Here is a 27,957-nt window from a genome sequence, read left to right on the forward strand (position 1 = left end):
TGTGGTTTGACGCACTGCTCTACCATACAACTTTTTTTTTTAAACCTTGTTAGTACCTACTGTGTCCCAGAGCTGTCTGAGGGTTAAAATAAGACAGGCTTTAGAAGATGCCTGGCTCCTATTTTTTAACATCAACTTTAGAAACTGGTCTATAAATATTAATACTACTTTGATAAATTACTGTTACAAACTCAGAAAATGCACAAGGGAAAACAAACTCTGGTCATACCACTTTTATTTACACTGTATGTTACATGGTTTATTCAATATAGAAAAAATATGAATACACTCATAGTATTCTTTTAATTTAGTAATTCCACATTGTCAAATATTGACTGTTTTTATATTGGGTTTCTTACCCAATTTAAAAAAAAAAAAAAGGGAGGGAGAGTGGACCTGGCAAACAATTCTCGTCATAACAGTAATAATTATTCTTTTAAAAAAAAAATTTTTTTTTAAAGATGTGATTACACTGCTTTCTGGCTTAATATTTTAAAAGCTAAAAATTCATTCCTCCCCCAAGAAAAATTTTAAGGCAAATATCTTAAAACACTCAGTGATACAGGAGAAAATATATCTTCCTCATTAAAGAGGTCAGTGCTGAAAAGGAAATCAAGGCTAGACCCCACTGTACAATGGTTCTATGTATATACCCTCTCCCACCAAAAAACCCCCACAAATACTAAAAGAAAAAAAACAGCGATCATATTAACATAATTGTGCTGGAGAAAAGAAAAACCCACACTTGGATATCAGGTTTCTTTGAAAAATCCATGTTGAAAAAGAATGATTATTTCTTTTGGACATAATACTTTCATTAAGTGGGTCAAACTCACAAATCAATGCTACAAAAAGTCTTTTCTGTCACTTTTAGTTATGATGTACACTATGTATATAAACATAAGAGTTACCTATCTTAACAAAATACAAATGAGCAAACGGCTTGTTAAAAACCAGAATCGGGACTTATGAACAGTGCAGAAAATGCAAACGCCAAAAATACGATGCCTCCTATGATTGTCACTGTAAGAGAAGAGAAGAAAAGTGAAATAAGGCAAACTTCCTCTATGAGGGAGCTAAGAGGTTGTCCATTATTCTTCCAATCTGGTGAACTAACCCTGAAAAGAAATTAGAAACACTCAAAACCCCTCTTCCACAGCAAAGAATACTTAATACCCTTGACTGTACAGTAATAATCCACTGCTTCTCCAGCGCTGTTTCAAGAAATGACAGAATTATATTAAAATTGACACAGTGCTGACAAGCAACAATAGAACTGTAACTCCTCTTAAAACCCAGTTATTAAAAAAGAATGTTCAACAGCCTCTGACAAGCAGAGACTTTTTTTATTCCATTTTTAGGCCCTCCCAGCTACACAGGAAATTTTCAGTGGCATCCATAAATGGTCTCCACCTACAGATCCCCATCTTACAAAACACACTTTTAAGGCCAGAAATTTTATTTCCAACATGATTTTTTTTTTTTTTTTACTTAACTGCACTGATAAAAGGCAACTATAAATCCGGCAAGGCTTTTAGATGAATTTGTATTTTACTAACATCTATGCATGTGAAATCAGTCCACGTTTGCAATAGCAGCGGCAATGAACTAGACCTCTTAAGACATCATTGCAGAGACCGAGTGTACTCCAGAAGTAAAAACTTAGAACGAACTCCCCTTTCTCTAATCTCTTAGTAATTCTAGAAGTTGAAACAAATGGTTTTTTCTTTGTAATTTAAAAAATAAAAAGGGTGCCTGGATGGCTCCGTCAGTTAAGCATCTGATTCTTGAACTCAGCTCACCTCTTGGTCTCAGGGTGAGTTCAAGCCCTGACTTGGGCTCCATGCTGGGTGTGGCGTCTACTTAAAAAAGAAATAATAATGAAACTTAAAAAATAAAAAACCAAAGACTTACCAGTTCTGACAGAGATTTTTTGTGCGATCATTCTTCCTCCAATCACTGCCAATCCGGTGCATAGGCAGTGGCCCACTGTCCCACCCACTGCTACACCATACGGGTCCTGGAAGTAAGCATAGCTAACGTTAATTTAAAAGCAGTAGAGGGCACCTGGGTGGCTCAGTTGGTTAAGCGACTGCCTTCGGCTCAGGTCATGATCCTGGAGTCCCAGGATCGAGTCCCACATCAGGCTCCCTGCTCAGCAGTGAGTCTGCTTCTCCCTCGGACCCTCCCCCAGCTCATGCTCTATCTCATTCTCTCTCTCAAATAAATAAATAAAATCTTTAAAAAGAATAAAAGCAGTTGAAACAGTTACCTGAGAACTGTTAGTCACTGAAAATGGAGATCAACAACAAAGCCTAAAATAGTTCTAAAAATTCAAGTGTATAATTTATGAAAAGTGTAATAGTGGCTTGAAGGAATATGCTCCAGTTATATCTAGGAACAGAGCTAAAAGTAGCAGAAACATTTCTAAGATCAAAATAACCCTCATAGCCTTTCAGCAGTTGTCACGCTTCATTCACAGGTGATATTTAGCTCTCAAGTGACAAGTGCTTTTGAGGCTCCACCTAGACATCTCTTCCCTCGGGTAGTGCCTGCTATTCTGGGCAAACGAGGCAAGCCTTAGCCTTGACTCTGCAGATCCTGCCTTCCTTCTTCTCCACTGTGTCCTCCGTGCTTTAACTCAGCGCCAGGAACATAGTATTCATTCGGTAAATGCTTGCTACCAGCACAAAGTGGAGGTGCTCAGATTGGGAAGACCAGTGAAAGTTTTCCAGAAAAGAAAGCCCTGAAGAACGGGCAGGAAGATTGGACTTTGTTTTGTGGAGGAGAGAACATACTAGAAGGCAGCAGGCCACCAATGAGACAACTACAGACTATGTTAACATAGAACATAAAACATAACATGGTAGAGGTCAGCTCATTAAGGACCCTAACTATAAGCTTAGAATTTAGACTTTAAGACACTGGCTGGTTTTTAGCTGGAGAGTCACAGAACAGGTTTATGCTTTAAAAGTCTAGTGCAGAGAATGAACTGGAAGGGAACAAAATTAAAGGCAAGGTGGTCAATGAGAGAAGCTATTGTCTGGACTGGGGTGGGAGACTGGAAGCAGAGAAAAGCAGGTAGATTTGGGCAATTAAGGAGGCATAATTGATATACCTTAGTGGCAAGTTCGAGCGTTAGGTGTTAAGAGAAAAATCAGGCATGACAGCCATATTTCTCTGGATGAATTATAATAATACCAACATGACTTAAAAAGTAGAAGGACTGAAGAAAGGGTTTATGGGTGCTGACAGGAGTTGAAAGTGGACAAGTTCAGGAGTCAGTTGAGTTCAGTGGTGAGTAAACTGTGGGACTGAAGAGAATGACCCTGAGAGAAAATGCAGATGGAGGAAAGCAACACCGAAGGGATGACAGAGGCAGAGGAGCCCCCCGAGAAGGCGGTGGAGGCGGCCAGGCAAGGAACCCCTTGAGATGAGCGCCATGGAGCCAGTCGGTGGTGACGGGGAAATCACAGCCCCACATCAGCAGTTCCGGCGAGGCCAGAAACTAGGGCCAGCGGGTGTAGAGAGCAAGAAAATGGACCAACGCTGTTCCCCATCAGAGCCAAGGCCCTTGAGACCGGGGGGGGGGGGGGGCGCAGAGGGGGGCGCCTGGAAGAGAAGTGGGATTGAGGGAAGGGAGAAAACTCTTAGGTGTGGAAAACTCATGCATGCGAAAATGCTCACAAAATCGTGCTGGGAGAAAGACAAAGATGTAAGCAACCAAGTGGGGACGCGGAGGGGCGGGGATCCGGAATGCAGCAGGGACAGCACTGCCACTGGGGCGGGGGGCAAGGAGGAGAGGCGGACCCTGCTGCTCTGTGAAGGGGTGGGGTGGGACTGTACCGCTCAGACTCTGCGAGTTCTCACTTCCAAGCTGGCATCCTGGGAGATGGGGCCATTCTACTGGAAAGTGATGCTTCAAAAATCACTGGGTCAAGTACAATTAAATAGTTCCTTTAAGACAGAAGTTTTCAGTCTTTGTTATTTGCAAAATTTATTTGACCCTGGAACCTCATCCCCCACTTTTTTTTTTTTTTTGCTTAGTACCTAATTAACATCTTCAAAGGACAGTGTTGGAAGCAGAAATAAAGTTCAGACTAAAATAAACTGAACTGCACTCCAGCGTGGTTTATATAAAAAATTACCAAAAAAAGTTAGGAACAAAAACAGACCACCCCTATTGCTGCCCCTGAAGAGCTCACTACCATCCCCACGGTGCTCGTAGCGGGGCAAGTGGCTAACGGTGCTGGGGGGGGGGGGGGAACCTATGCACATTCTCTGCTTCATCTACACAACCACCCCATGAAGTAGCTAAACGCCGCATCTTCAGACGAAACGGTGCAGTAATCTATCACACAGCACAAGACTCGAGCCTGGTCAGCACACGCCACGCTGCCAGAATGCGGTGGCACCAAGGGAGCGCACGGGGACAGCAGACCCGGACCTTTCCCAAGTCACTCTGTGCCATACAGATGACGCTATTAAGGAAAATGCAGCCATTTCTACTGTCATAACAGCTCACTCTGGCAGAACCACCCCACCATCACCACCACCACCAAAAGGTCGCTTACTTTCAAGTCCCAATCCTGGCAATCTGAAAGCCAAGAAAGAAGGCTAGAAATCAAGAAAAATGTAAGGCACAGCCATTACGGTGACATTTTCCAAGGAAGTTTTAAAATACAGGACTCAAGTGAAAAATGGGAGTTCTACTTTTTTATTAATACAGCATTTTCGATGTTTCTCTGATGAAACAGCCCCGTCCTGGCCTTCAACTCTTGTTTGAAACTGGGGCCTACGTTAAGGAACTTGTCTCCTTAGGAGCCAAGGACACATTCAACTCAAGCTTGTTCTCTAAATCCTACCACTGGATAAAATCAGTGCAATTTAACATATAAAAAAGACACGGTATCAGCTGAGATCAAGGAGAGCCTGAAAAGTTGCTGCAGCACTGCTTTCCACAACCATCTCCTCAGTAAATCGTAATAAGCCCATGTGAACGGTAAGACACCTCATGTGAAACTAATTCCTCCCAAAAGAAAGATGAAAATTTTAAAAACACCCCCCCCAATTTATCTTTTAAATTAAGTGGCATTTGGCAACTACAAACAAGATATAGAAGAAAATGCAAGAAGGCAGAGAGCCTCAGCTTCTAGTCCTTGCCCCTGCTACCAACTAGCTTATCTTTGGACAAGTCGCCCAGTGTCTGTGCCGCAGGTTCTGTATCTTTAGAGCAAAGGTGCAAAGGGATCAGAAATCTCTTCTAGCTTACTGTTCTAGGCCTTAGTATTCAGGGACTAAGATCAGCAAAAGTGTATATCCAGAAGCAGGTCAATTGTAATTGCACTACCCAGAGATAAGCACTGTGAACGTTTCAATTTCCTAAAGTCTTATGTTTGCGGACGAGTGAGTATTCCCAGAGCTAAACAGAAATTTGTAAATAAATGAACTAATTTCTCCACACTGGACAGTTAGGCTGTTTATTTTCCACTGAATGTTATTTTGTAAAGTAACCCCCCACAACACTAAGGTTCTAAGGAAAGACAAAACCAAGTCAAGACAACTGCCACGGTATCATTTCGGCAAAACTGAAGGGAAGAGGAGCAACAAGAGAAATCTAAAGACGACAATTCAGTTGGGACACAGAATGCCATCTGACTACAGAAGCTGGAGATGGGCCATTTTAAAGAGAATCAGGATTATTAGGTCTAAAATAGTCCAGCATGTGAAGCAGTCCCTTGGCCCAGACGGACTGTCCAGGGTCCTCTGGAACAAAGTAACATTGTTAACGCTTAGTTTTACTATTAATACAGAAGCAGCTGTTTCTCAAGTATCACTCACCTCTCTAGCTGCCAAAACAATTGTAGTTAGTTGTGAGCGATCACCCCATTCTGCTAAGAATGTTAATGTAAGGGCCTGAACAAAGATGGGTGAGATAAAATGCAGCCATCTTTTCTGAGGTAGCGTCGTGCTTGTACCCGTTTCAACATCTCCTGGTCCATTTAAGAGTTTGGTTCTTTGAAACTAAATTTTTAAAAAAAAGAGAAAGAGAGAGACATTAAGCCCAAGAAGCAAATCAAAATAGTATCAAAATTACTTAATCTTTCCCTGAGAAAGTGTTTAAATTTTATGGAATATGCTGAAACTAAAATTATGTGACCCCAAACTTTTCTTTTGAACCACTCTCACACAACAAACACTATATTCTCAATTCTTCCATTCCTCTGCAACAAAATCAGTCTTTACTGCTCCCTTACTGTCCTAAATGCCGTGGCAAGAAACATAAAATACAAAGTACAGTTCCTGCTTTGCGGGAACTTATAATCACTGAGAAGCCTGATCACGTGAGGCCAGCATTCCGCCCAGCGTCCCTGCCTACCACATTCCCACTCACCCGGAGTCTGATCACAGACAGCTCTAAGAATGCAAACCAGGCACAAGAAGCTATTCTTGTGTGGCCCACACATCTCACACGGATAGGGATGACCACCGAAGAACCTGTGCATAGTGTTGATTCTTAGCTGCGTGCTTTTTTGGTCCAGATATTTAATACCTGCCATGACTTACTTCTTCATCTTTTTTCTTTAATTCCGCTTGAACTTCTTCCAGTTCCTCTTGACCTTCATCTGGACTCATCTTTAAGCCTTCTCGAAGCATTCTAATGCCAAAAATGGCAAATAATGCAGTTGAAACATAGTATGTATACACCCTGGGGATGACTGTGGTGGCATAGCCAAACAAAACTGGAAGAAAATGCAACAGTGTGCCCAGTTAATTAGCAGGCATCACAACTAACCCACAAAATAGTTAACTTTGGAAATCATAATTTAACACTGTTCTTGGGGTGCCTGGGTGGCTCAGTCGGTTGAGCAGCTGGCTCTTAAATTCAGCTCAGGTCATGATCTCGGGGTCCAGGGATCAAGCCCTGTGTCTGGCTCCGTGCTCAGCACAGAGTCCTGCTTCAGATTCTGTCTCCCTCTCCCCCTGCTCCTCCCCCACTCACGCACTCGCTCGCTCTATCAGATAAATCTTAAAAAAAAAAACAAAACACACTGTTCTAAAGGAAAAATGATTCACATAAGAAGCTGATCTAATACATATTAAACCTTAAATAATTCCACTTCTTTCCCTCCGCCAATTTCAGACCCTGAGATCAAGCCAGGGGCCTAACATCATGAGATCAGTGGTGCAGCAGAAGACAGCATGTGTTCCTTGGGGAGAGAATGAACTCCTCTCTGGACACGGCCAGGGGCTGGCTCACCACATGTCCCGTGGGGCACAGTACTTTAGGGAGGAACTTAACGATGATGCCCTCTAAGGATCCTGAGATCTTATACCACTTTCATATATAAGTGATATTTCTTCATCACAGTTCTTTAAATTACAAACTTCTATAGTGAAGAATCATGACAAGATTCTCCATGAGAGGTAGGATTCAAACTGCTCCTTTTTAACTACTTCAAGTAAGTATGTCTTATAAAAGAAAATAATTCCTACATATATTAAAATAACATTTACAATAGACTTAAATTTACTCAGTACCATTCTTTCCTATCGTTAAAAAAAGAGGACAACTGTATTAAGTTAAACAAAAAACTATACTTGGAACCATATCAAGGACCCAAATTCTAACTGTGAAACATAAATTATACCAGTATTATCAGTTCAGTATTTAAAACTTAAAACTATGGAAGGCCAGAGGACGTTCCATATACATAATAAATGCAATTACTCCACTTCACATGCTCTTTTTATGAGTACAACACTTAAAATCTGCCTGATCAAATGTATAACCATATCCACCTGAACATCAAATGTGTAACCACATCAAATGTATTCCCAGTTCGCTACATTACAAAATTGAAGATTTTAAAATCATGTTTAGAAAGACATCAAATCTGTGTTTCTGTGTACATGTTTTAATTATATGTATGAATATATACATCTACATGTATGTGCATGCACACACACGATACGTAGATTTTCTGCTCTATCCACTGAAAAGGCCACGAAGCAAAGACATCTCCGTAACAAGCCCACTTCACATGCAGATCTTGGTTTCTAACAGCATCCTCCTGAAAAGGCTCCTCAGGAAAACAGCTAACTCCAGGGCTCGGCCGATGGGGCACAAGATGCACCTGCCCTATACTGTTAGACTGGAAAGTTAGCAAGAGCGTAAAGAATGATGGGAGCATGACACAAGGACTAGGAGCCAGCTTGCAGGGGCTCCCACCAGCCAAATCTGGGACAATTTAAGCAATACAGTTAAGTAATTAAAACCTACTGAAAACTGAATTCCCCAATTGATACTGACAGCACATAGACGAGCCCATGGGATGGGAAGGAGCTCTTTGTTAGCGCAGTGTGCCGGGGCCCACGGGAAACGGGGATGGGGCCCCAGAACCAGCAAACCATCGCTCCACAGGCATCAAGGGAGCGCGCAGATCATGCGAGAATCACCCACTGTAAATGGGCACAGAGCAGCTGTACTGTTTTACAGTGTCCCCGTAAAGACTGCGTATCATTTGCAGAGAAAAAGACCATACACAAGAGAAATCTTGACATCAGTGAGGGACAGATGGACATCATGTTCTTCCAGATGTAACCTCTTAGAGGAACAAACACCACCAAGGCCGTATTCTGGTCAAGAAGGCACGGCCTTAATCTAATCACGAGAAAACAGCAAACCGACATGAGATGAGGAGCAATCCATTAACGGCTGCATTCTTTAAAAAAAAAAAAATGTTAACATTGTAAAACACGAGAAAAGGCTGTGGAAGTATTTCAGATTAAAACACTAAAAAGACCCAAATCTAACAGCTGACCTAGACTTGCTCCTCTACAGGAGGGGATGCTGCTAGAGAGCGTGTTAGGTCACCTGACACAAAATAAGGATGGCAAAGCACATATCACTCTATCCGTGTAAATACATGCATATATATATGAATTATGTGTATATGCACATACTTTATGTATCTACAGATATAGCATGTATATGTCACTTCTATCTACAACCTATAAATCATGTATGTGCATATACATGCATAATTTTGTTTAGACAGGGACAGGTCACAAACGCTGAAGCAAATGAGGTAAAATGTTAACAGGGAATCTAGATAAAAAGGTATATAGGTGTTCTTTGTACTGTTTTATTTTTGCAACTTTGTGAATTTAAAATATTTTCCATAAAAGTTTTAAATTTTAAAATGGAATGTAGCAAGCCTCTTTAAATCTCCTAAACTCAGTTTTCCTTCTATCTTCAGATAATCTAAAAAAAACAAAAACAAACCTTGATACTTACAGACACTTACGCTGCCATCTTTTCTGCCTGACCTCTCCAGAGAGAACAAAAAACTACCTGGCATTGTAACTTTTCTTCCTCTGGTTACTGTCCCTCTATTTCCTCTTTCTTTGGAAACTTTCCCTCAGACACTCAAGCACTTTTGCTCTGGAAACAGTGAGACGTTACTTCTCTTTAAGCAAGGACTTTGCAACAAGTCAGAACAAGTTATGTCCTGGTCTTTCTACATCTTGGCAATGTAGAAGTTGCAAGAAAAATCACCTGGAGTGAAGAGAGAGATTTGGGACTCACTGACTTTCAGGTAATTAAACTGAGAACACTCAGCACAGGGATATCAGTGTGAAGGGGGAAAATGGGCCCAGAATAAAACTGTGGGGAATATGAATATTCAATGGCACAGAATTTTTTTCCCAGAGAGAACTATAAACACAGGGCATCACAGAAGCCAAGAGAATAAAAAGGTGGGAAAGCCCAGGAATGTGGTGTGAGGGGGCTCACGGAAATGAAAACTGAACTCTAATAAGGAAAGCTGATTACTGAAGCCTTTCCAAAGGTGTCAGAGCAGAAATCAGATTACAAGTGGATAAGGAGGAAAATGGGAGAAAGGCAATGAGGAGGAAGAGCGGCAGTAATAAAACTCTGAAGCACACAGGATGATCATCCCTGCTGTGGAACGGCACAGAAAGGCTAGGTGAACCCCCCACCCCCAGCGAAGGGAGGGGCCTGCCTAACATAATGAGCCCTCCGCTCGCGTCGGAAAGGGGTAAGACTTCCAAGTGTACAATCTCCAAATTGGGGCTGTTACTCCCAGGGATATTTAAAGACTTCACAAGGGGACACGGATGAATACTTTATAAAGGAATTTCCCCAAGTTCCACTTGTCTTTCCTAAAACTCATCTGCTTGAAATGTGCTTGTAGTTAAGGAGTCAGTCAGGTTCCCCTTTCTCCCCATCCCTCCTTTGCTTGCGTTTTGTCCCCTTTACAAGGTTGCCTTTTACCCAGTTTTCTCTGGTGCATTTCCCCACAGTATGGAAAAATATATATCCTCGGGCAGCAAAGAGGAGGTCTAAAATACTGGGGTCCTCAATCAAGGTATCATAAACCAGACACAGGGCTTTGGGGCTTCCCTGTCTTATGCAAGTTGCTGGGAAGGGTATGACATCAGAAATAACGGCATTATGTTTGTTGGAACCAATGCTCATGGCATTAGAAATAGGGTGTTTTGGCCTTGGCAGGAATGACAATTTTCACTGAGAAATCATGCCTCTTTCATTCCCCAACCGGTGTAAATGAAGGCGTTTTCCCTAAGGCAGAGTCTTGTTACACAAAGCAAAGAAAGCCTCAGAAGGCCACACTAAAGCCCGTGGGGTCTTCTCTCACCCTGGTGGCACTCTCAAAGCTGGCTCCCTCTCCTAATCCAGCCCCCCGCCCCCGCATCTATTTTAGAAGGATTCTAAAGCAGATGGTTGTCATGGGGATGTATATCACGTTCATTTCAATTCAAAAACCAAGTCAAATGATTTCGGACAGAAAACAAGCCTGGCTTGGATGATTTACTATGGACCTACTAGAACTGCTATGGCAGTTAGGTCAGGTGGTAGACAGTTTCCATAAACCGATGGAGCCAAATCTGCAGCTCCAAGGCACTGGCAAAAAAACGTATTCAAAATATGTGATGTGATACAGTTTTTAAACAAAATCCCTTATTGGCAAAAGTACACTAAAATGAACAACATTTCTCAATCATTTTTAATAGCCAGTTAAACAAGGTACTTCTAAAGTAAAAGACTAACATGTACAAGAACAGTCATTTGATAAATTTCAGAGAAACTCTTTTTGGTATACTTGATGGTTTCCAATCCTCTGCTTTCAACAAAATTGACAGCAGTATTTCAAATCTTATTTAGCAGTATTAATTTGTCAGCTGGTAAAGCATTAAAAAATATTTTTGATGACTAGTATATAATTTTTAGCTTAAAACTCAGGAGTCCAATGAACTGAGTATGATTATAACAAAATTCCTTACTATCTACTTATTTATGTGAATAAAATTTCTCCACCTTTACCTCTCTATTAAAAAAAAATAAAGATTAGAGTTGAAGCTAAACCTTACTTCCTTTGGTCAATAAAAATACTGGTCCATGGACATATAAACTAATTTTAAAAGAATAGTTCTGGGGCGCCTGGGTGGCTCAGTTGGTTAAGCATCTGACTCTGGATCTCAGCTCAGGTCGTGGTCTCAGATAGAGGTCAAACCCCCCACACTGGGCTCCACACTGGGCATGGAGCCTACTCAAAAACAAACAGTTCTATCATTTCATGAAGAGATGCATTTCCAAACTTTGAAAAAATGGTTTAGGTAGTGTGATATATTAGCTAAATATAAGTAATATAAATGTATTTAGCTTGTGATACATTTTGCCTTTTTTTTTTAAAGATTTATTTATTTATTTATTTGAGAGAAAGCATGAGTGAGAGTGAGAGAGAGAGAGAGAGAGAGAGAGAGAGAGAGAGAGAGCGCGCGCATGAGAGGGGGTTGGGTCAGAGGGAGAAGCAGACTCCCTGCCAAGCAGGGAGCCCGATGTGGGACTCGATCCTGGGACTCCAGGATCATGACCTGAGCCGAAGGCAGTCGCTTAACCAACTGAGCCACCCAGGCACCCAACTGTGTACTATTAATAACTATAACTTAATCTGTAAAAAATATTACATTTGGCGACAACAAAGGAAACCGTCAGTCTCTTTTAAAATTCAATTTATGGGGGCACCTGGGTGACTCAGTCGGTTAAACCTCTGACTCTTGATTTCTGCTCGGGTCGTGATCTCAGGGTTGTGAGATGGAGCCCCATGTCAGGCTCCACGCTCGGCAGGGAGTCTGCTTGAGATTCTCTCTCCCCTCTCTCCCTCTCCCTCCCCCTGCATGTGCACACTCTCTCTAAAATAACTAAATCAATCTTTAAAAAAATTTCAATTTATATGCATATTTGTGCTACAGATAAATGACCGTGTTGAACGAGCTAAATCTGAATGAGCAAAGTCCATAAAAGATTTTGAAGCAGAAAGTTATCATTAGGGTAAAATTCTAGGAGGAAAGTAAGAATTAAAGGAAAAAAGAACAATGCCAATGTCCAAATGTTAAAGAGTTTGTTCAGGTATTTTTAAAGGAATGAAGCTGACAGTGGGTATCAAACTGCTAATGGTATTTAGATCCCATTTGATTTATTTTAAAAGAATACCTTAACAGTTTTATTTTACACAATATAGCAGAAATTAGATCTTTGCAACATCTTAAACTTATGGTGAAAACTTTTCGACAACTTCTATGTGAGCGGGGCGGGGGGGGTACAGAGTTTCTCCAAGTGATCCTGGATACCCAAGGAAAAGGCATGCAGACCCCTGCTACAGCCTGTTCCCCACAGCAGCGGTGAGTGGGGCCGGTGGGCGGCAGACAGGCCTGGGCCGGGGACTCAGCCAGCCATCCAGCTGAGGAAAAGGAACTGATCGCGTGGAAGAGGTGGAGGAACCCTTGGCACCGGGTTCTGAGGAGGGAACGGGCAGAAAGGCCAGTTTTTAAGTTACCCACAAAGCCAAAAATAAAAGTTTCAAAAAAAAAATTCTCCGATATTATTTAAACTCATTCTAAACACAATTTCACCCACAACCCGCTCCACTTTTCCTATTTCCTATATCAAAATTTGTTTTTGAAGAAAAAATTGTTTTTATTATGAAATATGAATGATGCCATAACTAACTTCTAAAATGTGAAAATTAGTCCGATTATTTTAATCAGTAAACTATTCATTTGTAATAGGTTTAAAATGATGTAAACTCTAATAGGCGTCCAAGCAGCCAAAAACAGAACCTGCTCCATACTTGAAGAACCAGCTTCCGTGAGAGGTGGGAGAGGTGCGGAGGGTTGAAGGACCGAGCACCTGAAACATTTAACACAGACTGCAACCCGACGAGAGAAGTAGGCATTATTGTCTGTCTCCATTCCACAGATGGGGACACTGAGGCTGGCAGGTTAAGGAACTTATCAGTAGGCAACTCCGCGACAGTCAGGTTCCCACCCACGTCTGACTCTCAGGGGAAAGCTCAGTTTTCCACCCAGCTAGGTGGCTTGGGGTGGCTTCTGAATCAGAGACTCAGCTATGCCTCATTATTTAGTGTTAAGCTTACTTTCTCCTGGTCTAATTCTTTGAAAAACTGAAGCCTATGCAATAGTAACACAAACTGGGAATCTAAGAACATTCCATCCCTTTATTATAAAGGGTAAGAACATCTTAATCAAACATAACAAACTGAAAGTGACTCTTCAGTTACTGATTACCAAATGTCCTTCAAAAGTTACTGCTTTCCAACACATCCTTGAAATGTCCTTCAATCGATAATGCTCTGTTGTGACTTGAGTCCTATTTCTAAGAGATCAGATAGAAGCTTATCTGGACTGAAAAGAAAAAAAAAAGCAAGGGTATACACAGCCAAACCCAGGATAAAAAACTCATGAATAAATGAGGAGTACAGATCTTGGCTGTGAATCACTGAAATTTTCATTTTTTTTAAAAGTACAGCATGGTTTTTAGTCATGTACGTACCTGACACTATTTTCTGTTTACTAGATTCTGGAACTCAGTCAACCCAAGTGCACCTGACCAGCTAGCTAAACGAGTCAAGGACTCAATACCCCACACCACGCTTCCTCCTTAATTCAGTAAGGTCACGGGGAGGAAGAAGCGCACTCACCTGACAGGCACGTCATCAGGCCCAAGGCGAGCATGGCCCCCGCCAGCACCGTCAGCCGGTTATAGCGCATGGCCATGATGGCTGCTATGAAAAATGTCTTGTCGCCCAGCTCAGATACAATGATAACCGATATGGCGGCGACGAACGCATGGATAAATCCCAAATTTGTTTGGGCAGCCGGATCTTCTTTATTGCCACGAACCGGGGCAGCTGGTGTAAATCCTTTCTGAAATAAAAAATATATATATATTATGTATCAGCTATTTTTTGAAAAAAAATCATTACTTAAAATTATTTCATTTTTGAATATGAATTAAAGTTTTTCTGTCATGGTCACTGACTCACTGTCTAAGGACTTTGAAAGCCATCTGTAATGACCAAAACCTCTAATTTATGGATGCTACGATGCAGATCCGAGTACAATTCTACAAAAGAATTTTTTTTAAAAAAGAATAGAGACCAGCTTAGCCACACAGTAAAACTACCCTATTTTCTAAGTGTCTGTGGTTTCAGGTTCAGCTCTCAGCTACGTCTCATTCAAATTCTGACCTGTGACTTGAGCGGAAGAGCCACATACGCTTACCAAACATTCAAGTAACAGAAAGCGAAGAGAAGTTCCTTTAAGATTTTATAGGACAAAACAGGATCCAGAAAGCTCTCAAAAGGCTAGAGCAAGAAAGGGCTCTAGCTGAGATTTAATATAGCTGGATATAAAAAGATATAAAGAATTTACAGAACACCAAAAAAACCCCAATAATCTGATTAAAAATGGACAGAGGACCTGAACAGGTGTCTTTCCAAAGACATCCAGATGGCCAACAGCCACATGGTATGATGCTCCACATCGTTCATCAGGGAAATGCAAATCAAAGTCATAATGAGGGGCGCCTGGGTGGCTCAGTTGGTTGAGCGACTGCCTTCGGCTCGGGCCATGATCCTGGAGTCCCGGGATCGAGTCCCGCATCGGGCTCCCTGCTCAGCAGGGAGTCTGCTTCTCCCTCTGACCCTCTTCCCTCTTGTGCTCTCTATCTCTCATTCTCTCCCTCTCTCAAATAAATAAATAAAAAATCTTTTAAAAAAAAGCCATAATGAGTTTACACGTTAAACCTGTCAGAATGGCTAAAATCAAAAAGATAAGAAACAACAAGTGTTGGGGAGGATGTGGAGGAAAGGAACTCTTGTGCACCTGGTGGGAATGCAAACCGATGCAGCCACTGTGGAAAACAGTACAGGGGCTCCTCAAAAACTTAAAAATAGAGCTACCCTATGACCCAGTACAGGGCATTTACCCAAAGAAAACAAAAACACTAATTTGAAAAGATCTATGCACCCCTATGTTTACTGCATTATTTACAATAGCCAAATAGGGAAGCAAACTAAAGTGTCCATCAACAGAAAGATGAATAAAGATGTGGTATTCTCTCTCTCTCTCACACACATGCGCGCGCACGCGCACACACACACACACACACACACACACACAGTGCAGTATTACTCAGCCAAAAAAAATGAGATCCTGGGGCGCCTGGGTGGCTCAATCAGGTGAGCGTCTGCCTTGGGCTCAGGTCGTGATCCCAGGGTTCCGGGATCGAGCCCTGCATCGGGCTCCCTGCTCAGCAGGGGATCCTGCTTCTCCCTCTGCCCCTGCCCCCCCACCCCCCGCTTTTGCGCTCTCTCAAATACATACATAAAATCTTTAAAACATAATGAGATCTTGCCATGTGCAACAACATGGATGGACCTAGAGGGTATTATGCTAAGTGAAATCAGAGAAAGACAATTACATATGGTTTCACTTACACATGGAATCTAAAAAACAAAGCAAATGCATAAACAAACAAGCAAAACGCAGGAACAGACTCACAATTACGGAGAACTGATGGTGCCAGCGGGAGGAAGGGCAAAATGAGGGGAGGAGAGTGCGGATACAGGCTTGCAGTTATGGACTACGTCATGGGAATGAAAGGGACAGCAAAGGTGCCGTGGTGGCCTTGTACGGCGACAGACGGTAGCCACACCTGTGAGGTAGCGAACACACAGCGCTGTCCCATCACCATGCTGTACACCTGAAACTCACGTAACACTGTGTGTCACCTACACTTCAATAAAAAAAATTAAAACTGTTTAAAAATATATATATAAATGGATATATGGATGGTCCTATGCTCAAGTCTAAAAATATCCTAGGCGGTGTCATGTGGCCTAATAAAAAAGACAAACCAAAGTCTTGGTTGGCATTAAGGTCATTTTAAGCTGAAAATGTGACCACGCTCAAACAAGCAAAACAGTACTTTAAATACATTTAACAGTTAGTGACAAGTCCATTATTCCGTGCTGCTCAGCTCTTACCCAAAGTTCTGTACGGCTCCGGGGCCCGGCTCCGGGGCACACCATGGAGAAGGCCCTGCCCCCTGAAGATCATCCCAGGCAGAAGAGGCTCTAAAACAGGGACTGGCAGGCTGCTGAGAGGCCACGACCAGTCTGTGTCAGCTAAGAATGCTTTTACATTTTTAAGGGGTTGCAAAAAATAAAAAGAGGGACAGAAGGAGGAGGGATGGAAGAAGGAAGCGAAAACTATGCAACAGAGACCTTAAAAACCTAAAATATTACCTGGCCCATTAAAAAAATTTTGCCAACTCAGGCTCTAAAACAATCAAATAAGAGACTAGGAAGGACCGTGTGCCTATGTTCCCACGACTGTGAAAGTTTGTCTGTGGGTCTGTATCTATGCTGTGCGACCCTAAGAGGTAGAACTATAAGGTCATAGATGGTAGTAAACGTTTAGGTGGCAGATTTTAGTTTACCCCTGAGAAAAGATTTCTCCCCCAAGAGAGCCATGTGAAGCCGAACTGGACCGCTAGAGAAGGCAGCAAGTTTCTTCCTCCACATCAGAGTTCCAGAGAAGAGAACCTCCACTTACGGGACATGCGCTGTGTCGGAGGTCTGCAACCTGGGCCATTTTGTCTCTCAGGGGTCTTTACACAACATCCAGAGACACTGGTTGTCACAACTGAAGGTGAACTACCAGCACCTGGCAGGTGGAAGCCACAGGTGCTGCTATGGACGGGACACCGTGCACAGGGACTTACCCCGAGCCCCACAGCAAAGAATCACCAAATCCAACACATCACAAGTTCCCAGGCTGGGAAACTGTGGGCTACACAAATCACTTCTAAATGTCTCCTCCAAACCTAACGGCCCACCTTCAATTAACTTCTAAAGCCTGTGAATCTCTAGAAACCTAAGAGAGAAAAAGAGAAAGAAACCCCCAAAACACATCTGATATTTGGCAGGGTAAAAACAGAAGTACTTTGATTTACAAAGGTCCTAGTCAGAGATATCAAAGAATAAAATCTGAAATTCTTAGTGTGCGTGTCATTCCTCAACTCACGACATAAACTTGAGTCCTAATTCCACAGTAAAGATCAGCAAGATTTAAGCATTTATCAGACGAGACCTTTGAGCTAAAAATTGGGGAAATTTAACATTTTAGAAAATAGTTGGTATTAGGACTAAATCAAAAGGAGAGCCTTGGAAGCCAGCTCTTGATTAAGCTAGTACCATTTTAAGAAACTCTTCCTTTCCTGGGCGCCTGGGTGGCTCAGTTGGTTAAGTGTCTGCCTTCGGCTCAGGTCATGATCCCACAAGCCGGGGAGTCTGCTTCTCCCTCTGCCCCACCCCCCTCATGCTCGCTCGCTCACTCTCAAATAAAATATTAAAAAAAAAAGAAATTCTTGCTCTCATGACCATTTTAGTTCCCTCTATGCTGATGTTCCTTTAAAGATGAGCTTCCTTTCTCTTCAAATACCCTATGATCATTAAGCATCATAAAAAAATAAGCATTTTAACTCGGCTCTCATTAATGCAACCATTTTCCTCTCACGTATACCTTTTGTATGAAGGAATTTCACTGTAAAGTATTTAGGATCTGAAATCCAAGAAAATGTTTAGGAATAAATATACACCATTTATTATCAATTAGCTCCAAGCTCAAAAACAGAAAATGTTTACTTTTAAAAACACAACAGGGATCAAAATTGCATATTTTTTCAAAGGATTTTATTTATTTGACAGAGAGAGACACAGCGAGAGAGGGAACACAAGCAGGGGGAGTGGGAGAGGGAGAAGCAGGCTTCCTGCCGAGCAGGGAGCCCGATGCGGGGCTTGATCCCAGGACCCTGGGATCATGACCTGAGCCTAAGGCAGAGGCTTAACGACTGAGCCACCCAGGTGCCCCCAAAACTGCATATTCTTGTGGCTTTGTAATTCTCAGCCATAAAGCGCTGGCCACATTTCTCAACCTGTTTCTCTGTGAAATGAAGACAAAATAAAACTTGCCTTACGAGGACAACAAAACAAAAAACTACATATTAAAAACTTGCTATAGAGACACTGAGCTGCTCTGCAAGTCACCATGCCATGTGGAAGTCGGAGCCGCACCTCCCGCATGGCCCCTCCGGCCAGCCGGGCACCTCAGATGAGAGCAGTGCCTAGACCAGCGCCGACAGCTCAGCCTCCAGCACCGTCTCCACCAGCTGCTGTCGGCTCACCTGCTGCTGCGTCTGGGCAGCCAGGGCTCATGGCCCAGATGGCAACCACTGCAGCTGGCGTGGCTGTGGGCTCTGCTGTCGGGCACATGATAGGTCATGCCATCACTGGGGGCTTCAGTGGAGGAGGCAATGCTGAGCCTTCAAGGCCTGACATCACTTACCAGGAGCCTCAGGGAACCCAGCCAGCATACCAGGAGCAGCAGCAGTTTGGCCCATGCCACTATGAGATGAAACAGTTTCTGGAGGGTGCCCAGAACCAGGGTGACCTGAAGCTTTGTGAAGGTTTCAGCGAGGTGCTGAAACAGTGCAGATTTGCAAATGGATTAGCCTAATCAAGAAGTTCAAATTGAAGATAAGGAAAATCATCTCTCATAACCAATTTAGCATAAAAATATAATTGATGGTGAATGGTGAATATATAAAGTGTAAAACCACCATTTAAGCTTCTCCATCATTAAATACAGCTTTCTTCAGAATTGGAATAAAAAAGGTTGTTCTTACTGTACAGAAGTTCATTGAGATGGTTTGAATTTGGGGTTGGGCAGATATTTGTGTGCCTCCTTATATCACCTTTTGTGATGTTCTCATTTGTGAATTAGAATAAAGTGATTTTCTCCCCCCCACAAAAAAAAATTGCTATACACAGAACACAAGAAAATCAACTTGCAGCTTTTATTGTATATTAGGCTGGTCTTGGATATCCAAAAAGATAGTGTTAAACCACCAACCACTGTGATAAGAATTTAAAACCAAAGCATCAGAGTATTACGGAGATCGATTTTTAAAACTTGCAGTGCTAATAACAGGGTCAGAAAATGATCATTGGTTGTCAAAGGCCTAAGTGCTTACAGTGTGCAAGCAGTGCACCTTTTTCTAATCCGCCTTCAAGATGACTTGCAGTGGTCTAATGCGTCGGTCCGGTATCAAACTGCCTGGGTCCACAGCCAAGGCATTACCACTTACTGTATGACCTTGGGCCCAGAAGTTTACCTCCCTGTGACTCAAGCGGCAGGGTCGCTATGAAGATTAAATGAGCTACTACACAGAAAGCTGTTAAGGTGATGCCTAGCATAGAGTAAGCACTCAGTTACAAATAGTTACCACAGTGCACCACAACACGACCAGTTTCATCTTTGTATGAAGTTAGTTCATCATGTGACCTCACTGTCTAACAATGACCCTCAGACTCCATACTGAAGGATGAGCCTGCACAGCAGCACCGTCCAGTAGGAAATAATGCAAGCCACGTAATTTATATTTTCTGGTAGCCACATTTTAAAAAGTAAAAACAGATAAAATTATTTTACTTAACCCAATATAGCCAAGATACTACTCTGGGGACATGGCGTTCTTTTTTTCCACCTGGGCGTCTACCTACTCACCACACCCAGCTCAAGCACATCTCCATTTAGCCAAGCCACATTTCAAGTGCAGAAGAACGGCCACTTGGCTCAGGGCCATAGTCTGGGCAGCGCCACAGAAGAACCTGGTAAGCTTTTGGTAACCACCAGCCTTCAGTCATGCAGTCCCCTACTGCCCTTCCTACCTCCCTTCTGTGATTCGCCTTGATTCCTCAAGATCCAACTTACACAGAACCTCGTAAGGCCTAGCCCAAGGCCTAGTCCCACCCGTAAGGACCCTGCAATCCTCAAGAGAAAGTGAATGCATACCGTGGGCATGGCAGGTACATGACTGAAACAAAGTTCAAGAAAGGAACACTAGGGGAGTTCATCCTTTTGTATTAGAAGCATGTATAAATGGAATGCCATCTGTAATAACAAAAGATAAAATAACTATATGTCCATCAACAGGGAACTGGTTAAATAAATGGTTGCTCCGTGTATCAGAATATTCTAAAATATAAGAAAAGTAAAAATTAGAATGTTTTAATTATACCAATAAAGAAAAATCAGTAAGATATTTTTAAGTTAGAAAAAAGCACCTATTATGTATGTAGTCACTATATGTATGTGTGTGGAGGGGTGTGGGAGGGAGGGAGGTATATAGTTTAGTACAGTTGTTAATGCATGCCAAATCTCAGCAGTTAACAGTGGGTGTTTACAGGAAAGAAACCAGGATGACTAGAACAGGAGTCAGCAAACTTTTTCTTAAAGGGCCAAATGTTTAACCTCATGGGCCACAAAGTCTCTGTGATAACTACCCAACTCAGATGCTGTAGCTTGAGAACAGCCATAGATAATACTTTAATGAATGGGCATGGCTCTGTTCCAATAAAAAGCTTTATTTACAAAAACAAGGAGCCGGTGGTAAAATGCAGTCTGCTGCCCCTGGAACTAGAATACAAGAGGAGGAGACATACTGTTTCACTCTACGTTCTCTGTACTTCTGGGTGGTATTTTTTTCATACACATGATTACAGATACCTGTTGTGCACCACTTCAAAAATCTCTTGACCCAATCTCTTGCTCTACTTATTTTAAAGTGAGAACCAATTCCTTGAAGGCCATTCATTGGTTTCAGGCAGGTCCAACCAGAAAGTGAGGGCTCTGTATTCCTTCACTACCCAGAAGTATGGAGGAGTTAACACCTGTGTGGCAACCTTTGCCCAACGGGGGAAGTCAGCCCCGAAATTCATTTCATAAGCCTCCCTGAAGCCTTAGCAGGATTTGGTACCAGCCACTCAACAGGGCAGGGTGAACTAACTTCAAAATGCACTGGGGTACATGCCCTTACCTCATTCCCAGGACTGACAATTGCAAAGAATACAGGCATGTTCTGAGAACAGGGAGCAAACCCGTCAGATGAATGGCTGGGTTAAGATGAGAAAGATAAATTGAGGCCAGACTGAAAATCCTGTGTGTTCTGATCAGCAAGAAGCCCTTAAAAGTTTCTGAGTAGAAGCCACAAATATGATTAAGGCACTGTGGCTAACAGATCAGGGCAGAATGTAGAGAAGGCTGGCGGCCACTGGGCCAATAAGGAGGCCAGCTGCACAAGACCACTGTTGAAGGTAATTCAGAGAAGGGAAAATTCTGCACACAACAGAAAGGGAAAATATAAAAAGAGCTTTAAAAAGCAGGGTGGGGGCATGGATCAAAGATAATGGTAAGGTTTTTCTGCTGGGTTTACTGGGAGGAATATTTATATTCCCACAAAACATGTGGGCAAGTGGAAAAAAATAAGGTTTGGTTTCAGATCCGTTCGCTGTGAGGCAGTAAAAAGCACTTCAAATGAAGGTTTCCAAGAGGCTACCAGAATTGGGACACCTGAGTTGAGGCCAGCAGAGTCTCAAGGTATGTGTCTGGTTGCTGGCAGCCTACACTGATCAGCTAGAGCTCTGCAAGTAGATGAGATTTCCTAGGGAAAGGGAGGTTAGATTAAGTTGAAAAATGAGCCTTAGAGAAGGTCTTTATCTAGGGAAGGGGGTAAAAAGAACAGCAGCAACAATACAACTGTCCTAGATATTCAGAGAGCCAGGCAGGAGGTGGTCAAGTTAAGGGCAGGCACCGTTCGCTGAGCTACTAACTTGATGCCAAGTATTTTCATATACACAGTTTAACCCGCTACTCAAAAACCTGAGAATTGTTATCTTGACTTAAGAGGAGAGACTGAAACTTACTAAGACTCAAGGTTATTCAGCCAAGATGGGGTAGGGCTCTTCAAGAGGAGTGCACAGTGTGAAATGAGCTGAAAAAGAGCCCAGGATGTAGTAAGTAGGTGGGTTTTAGGTATCCTTCAAAACCAGAATTTCAATGAAAAGACAGGGACTGAAGCCAAATAAGGGAAGACTAAAGTGCAGCGAAAGAACAGTTAATTCCCTAATTCCCAGTGAGAAATCTGGTCTAGGGACTCCTGGGTGGCTTAGTTGGTTAAGCATCTGCCTTTGGCTCAGATCATGATCCGGGACCAAATCCCGCATCGGGCTCCTTGCTCAGCAGTGAGCCTGCTTCTCCCTCTGCCTGCCACACTCGCTCGCTCTGACAAATTAAAAAAAAAAAAGAAGAAATCTGGTCCATAAAACTGAAGAACAGAAATGAATACAGTCAAGTAGTTAAATTACTGGTCTTTTTTCAAGGAGAAGCCTGTGGGCATGTGTCATAGACAGAAAGGGGCCAAGTGAAAGGGAGAGAATAAAGACTGTGAGCAGGGAAAGTAGCGAGGTCAGAGGAGGACAGGCACGGGGACACAGAGAAGAGGCTCGGATGGCGGCTCTTGCCCCACACATGGGGAAGGGCACAGTGTAGACGCTCCAGGTGGGCCACAGGCAGGGACTGTAACTCTGGTATCCCACTATCCAGTTACAGTGTTATACCAGTCATCAAACACCAGTGTCTGCCTTCATACAAATACCACCATTTCAGTATTTGAATTTGGGTGTCAGATGCAAATTATTTACATCTTGGGATGTAAAAAAAAAAAAAAATTGCTGAATAAAACTCATCTTTACTCAAAATTAGTTCCAAACTGAAAGTTCCCTCGTTTAGAAAGTATTCCTTTGTGCTCTCATGATCTGCAGGAGAAGGATGAAAATGCCAACAAGGCAAACAATAACTCCTACTTAAGTCCCAGAGCTCAGATGCACACACGGCGGCAGTGACCTGAATGAAAGCGTGGGAACCCCGGTCGCGCGGCCACACGGCCACACAGCCACACTGCCACACAGCCGCATGTGCCGAGCCAGGGAAGATGCAGATGCTCCTGTGAAGCAAGGGCTACTACCAGCTACCTGGAAAAGGCCTGTTCTTCCTGCAAGAAAACAACAATAAAGCCGCTCAACAAGAGTCATCACACAAGAAGTGAAATTTGGAGATAAAGGAGTCAGAGGAAAATGCTCACAACTGGCTTAGAACAGTCTGCTCGCCATGACTTTACTGTATCAAGTCAGAAAAGCCTTTCCCACAAAGTGGGAAATGTGAACAAAAATATACGTGCAACTTAAGTAAGACATCTTGTAAAACCCTGGTTTTATAAAGATCGTAAGGCCGCCCGGGTGGCCCAGTTAAGCGTCGGACTCTTGATTTCAGCTCAGGTGGCGATCTCAGGGTCCTGAGATGTAGCCCTGTGTCCTGCCTGTGTCAGGCTCCAGGTTCAGCAGGGAGTCTGCTCGAAATGCTCTCTCTCCCTCTCCCTCTGCCTCTTCCCCTGCTTGCTCATGCATGCTCGCTCTCTAAATAAAATGTTCTTTAAAAATAAATAAAAAAATGGGCGCCTGGGTGGCTCAGTTGGTTAAGCGACTGCCTTCGGCTCGGGTCATGATCCTGGAGTCCCAGGATCGAGTCCCACATCGGGCTCCCTGCTCAGTGGGGAGTCTGCTTCTCCATCTGACCCTCTTCCCTCTCGTGCTATCTCTCATTCTCTCTCTCTCAAATAAATAAATAAAATCTTAAAAAAATAAATAAATAAAAAATAAGAGATTGTATTTAAAGATAAAATTGTATTTTATTATAAATTTTCACTAGCATGTCTTTTATCTGTGAATGGTTAGGTTTGTTGTTTTTTATTGTTACTTGTTAATGCATATTAGAATACTATATATTTAACAATTAGATGTTTATAAATACATTTTAATGAGTTAAATTTTATTTTTATAAATGTTACTGTTTTACAATGTATTTATAGAGATTTGAAATGTATTAAATGTATTTAGCTTCACTGATTTTTTTAATTGCTTTGATGGTAGAATACCAACAAACTCAGTAACGTAATGATCACTTCATTCTGAGACAGCAATCATGAGTAAGATGAGTCACCTGACAGCCTCTATCTTTGCTATAAAGAGGCTAGAACAGGAAGGTTCGGCGGGATGGAACAGGAGTGCAACCTCATGAAAATGGAAAAAAGTTTAAAATTTCTCAAAGAAGGCCTTCTCACAGTTCAAGATAATAAATAAAAGAAATGCCAAGGAACAGTAAAGCAGAAATACAATAACAAGAATTTGTACTGGGTGAGGTAATAGGCTTTTGTGGCTTTATCAACCTTGCTACGCAACCAGAGCAGTTCTTTGGACTTCCAGAATACGCAGCAAATTATAAACTGCCTTTATTAAATCTGTCTGATCTCCCTCAACTAAATGGACGTAATGCTTCTTGTACTACATGCTCTGTCCAGGGAAGGAATAAGAAAAAAACTGAGTAAGTCACCAAAAGCATAAACTGCATAAATGAAAGGATCCAAGTGGTCAACAACTACTCTTTCCAAGGGTTTGTAAACTGGGGTTTATTTGTAACTGTAAGTAGAGAGTGAACCCCCCCAACTATTTTACCTGATTATAGAAAAAAAAAAATACCCAATGTAGAAAGCCCTGTCAGAAGTTCAGTTATCTTGCTTCAAAGTACGCTGAGATATAACATTTTTATAATACATCTTACACATGAATGTCTACCAATGAAGGAGAGATTCTTCCCTCTCCATTTTCAGAAGTCCACTCTCACACAGTGGCATGAAAAAAGTAAATTTAAATATCCTATCCTTTTAAAATCTACTGGATGTAGCTGCAAAGCAAATCGGTTGAAACTTCCAGATATCCAGCAACATTCAGCCCTCGCTTATATGGTTATCAAATTGAATCCTGACAATAGCTTACTTCTAACAACGGGGCAAAAAAAGCAAATGATACTTATATTACATAGTTTAGAAAACATGAATGAAAAATCTCTTCCAACATGCTGTAGCACCACAGAGAAAAAACCTGAGCCTTATCAAAACATTAGATGAAAATATAATTAAAATAAGATAATTAGATCCTACTACAATATAGAACAATTTGGGATAAATTCCTATCTTGGGATCCCTGGGTGGCTCAGTCGGTTAAGTGTCTGCCTTCGGCTCAGGTCATGATCCCACCATCCTGGGATGGAGTCCCGAATGCGGCTCCTTGCTCAGCAGGGAGCCTGCTTCTCCCTCTACTTACTGCTCCCCCTGCTTGTGCTCTCTCTCTGACAAATAAATCTTTAAAAAAAAAAAAAAAAGAATAAATTCCTATCTTAAAAGAACCACCAAGAATACAGCTGACCCTTAAACAATGCGGGGTTAGGGGCGCTGAGCCCCCCCTGCACAGTGGGAAATCTGCATATAACTTTGGGCTCCCCCAAAACTCAACTACTAATAGCCTACTGTTGACAGGAAGGCTTATCAATAACATACACTGATATCGATTAATACATATTTTATGTGTATTATATACTGTGTTCTTATAATAAAGTAAGCTAGAGAAAAGAAAATGTTAAAATCGTAAGGAAAATACATTTATAGTACTGTATTGAAAAAAAATGCACATATAAGTGAACCCATGCACTTCAAACCCATTGTTCAAGGGTCAACTGTATATCAAAATATTAAAGACAAAAATCATATTATATTGTGCCTGTCCCTTCCCTTCCCATCTCCAGTTTTAAAGACAAGGATCCTTAAGTCCACTTAAATACAGTCACTGCACACTGCTGCCTTTATTTTACAAGGCGAGATTTTTCCTAGCTGCCTAAAAGGGTATTATTAATAGCCACACCTACCACTATTTATATCTCAAAAAATCACTATATGACTAAAACTCTGATGAAAGGCCTGGAACATTACATTCAAAATCTCTCTCACAAAATTACTTAACCAAAAGTAGTTTCGTTTGAAAATAGCAAGTTAACGACAGATAATGAGTTTAAATGACAGAAGGTTAACGGATAAGCACTAAGAATACATTTTATGAATCAGCATTTTAGTTCAATTTCAAAAGTGGAAATGGCTAGCAGGGTCAGCTGAGCTCAGGAGTGACAGGCAAGAGAGAAATCACTTTTAACCAGGAAGTTTTAGGGAAGTCTTCAAAGAGTAGGTATCTGCTGGTGGGCTCCAAGCTCCCTGAAGCCTTTTTAGGGAGGCTGCCTGCTGGGAAGACTAACCACAAAGTACATGATACATCTCCGGTTTGAGTGGTTTGAGTACTGCGTATGAGCAAGGGAGTGGTGTCTAAAAGGCCTGGAGGCTGACTGGGGCCAAATCAGGAAGAAATCTCAACATCCGGCAGAAGAGGATGGACTGAAGTCAGTATGCAGGGGCAACTCACTGAGGATTTCTGAGAGGTAAAAGAGAATTCAATTTCAAAAGATTAGTTAGGTGGTGACTGGCCAAATGAAGCCTGGGTGGGAGTGGAGACCTAGGAGAGCTGAGCGCCAAAACTCTCCCACTAGAAGAGATCCCAGAGGCCTCAATTCAGGAGTCCTAATTGGAAATGAGGAGAAAGTTTCCCTGGTACAGGGAAGGCATTTAAAAATGCCGCCGAGGCTCTGCATACAAGTGACTAAGTGATCTATTAACATAAATTAAGACGTTAATAAGACCAAAGGAACGGGTTCTGGTATGCTAATGAACTTAGAGTTGGCATCCCACCCCGCTGCAGTACCCTGTACTGTCAAAGATTGGTTATTCGTCTGCGTTCCTGAGGGCTACTTCCTGCAAGCCAGAGCACGTTTTTAAAAAGTGAGAGTCACGTTTCATAATCCATATACATTTGGCAAAACACACGGGTCGTGCAAAGCTGAATTTGGGTAAGCACTTTGGGACGAGCGGTTTCAACAATGAAATGTTCGATGCGGTTGTCCTCAGGGAATACGAAAAACCTCCCACTATCCTGTGTTAAAAACTTTCTACCCGGGATGAGTACCTGGAAGCCCGTTCCTCGGCAGCATCCCGGTGCTCTCGGACCGGAGGTTTCCAGCGGACGCCGTGCTGGGCGCTCCCTTCCCCTCCCCCATGAGGAGCCGGGCGAGGCCGGGCCCGACCCGGGAAGAAGCGCCCTCCACCGTCTCCACCCCCAAGGAGCCGGGGCGGGCTCCCCTCCCCCTCGCCGGCCGCCGGGGCCGAGCGCCGCGCTCCCGGCGGCCGCGAGCCTGGTACCTAGCGCACCGGCTCCGCAGCCGGCCCGGCCCGTCCTGCTCACCTCGGCCCGGGCTGCCTCGGGGCCCTGCACTGCCGCGGGCTGCGGCTGCAGCTGCTGGACAGGCGCCGGCGGTTCCTTGTTCCGGTGGCTAAGGTCTTCGTTGGGAACAGCGCCTACGCCGGTCGGGGCCCACAGCAGCGCGAGCAGCAAGAGCAGAAGCAGCCGGGGCGCCGATGCGCGGCCACTCCCCCGGGCCGCCGCCGCCGCCATCCCGCCGGCCGAGACGGCCACGCACGGGCGCCGCAGGAGGAAGTGAGGGCGACGGGAAGCCTCGACCCCGAGCCGCCCCCGCCGTGCGTCCCTCACACCTCGCCGCCGCCGCCGCTTAGTGAGAAATTGGCACCATGCGGGAACTGGCAAGGGCGGGCGAGAGGCTTAATACAAGGCGACGTCCGCAGCTGCCGGCTCGGTCCTCCCCTTCTCCCGCGGCGGCCACAGGACTCAGCCAACTGTCTCGCTGCGGCCCAGCCCAATT

The 27,957-nt window shown here is 43.1% G+C and overlaps 1 protein-coding gene and 1 pseudogene across 1 annotated transcript; one reads left to right on the plus strand and one right to left on the minus strand.

Annotated features, from left to right (window-relative positions):
* Positions 1-218: 218 nt before the first annotated feature.
* On the minus strand, positions 219-27,957 carry TMEM165 (transmembrane protein 165). Its single transcript, XM_028100557.2, has 6 exons — positions 27,483-27,957; positions 14,046-14,271; positions 6,568-6,743; positions 5,842-6,024; positions 1,915-2,020; positions 219-1,023 (listed from the first exon to the last, which is right to left on the minus strand). The coding sequence occupies exons 1-6, from the start codon at positions 27,690-27,692 to the stop codon at positions 947-949; spliced, it is 978 nt and encodes a 325-aa protein (XP_027956358.1). The 5' UTR covers positions 27,693-27,957; the 3' UTR covers positions 219-946.
* On the plus strand, positions 18,460-18,969 carry LOC114206658 (coiled-coil-helix-coiled-coil-helix domain-containing protein 2 pseudogene; annotated as a pseudogene).

Source organism: Eumetopias jubatus, unplaced genomic scaffold, assembly GCF_037043125.1.
Source record: "Eumetopias jubatus isolate StellerSeaLion01/CBP00866 unplaced genomic scaffold, mEumJub1_p1.0 scaffold_2, whole genome shotgun sequence".
In the NCBI taxonomy this organism is placed as follows: Eukaryota; Metazoa; Chordata; class Mammalia; order Carnivora; family Otariidae; genus Eumetopias; species Eumetopias jubatus.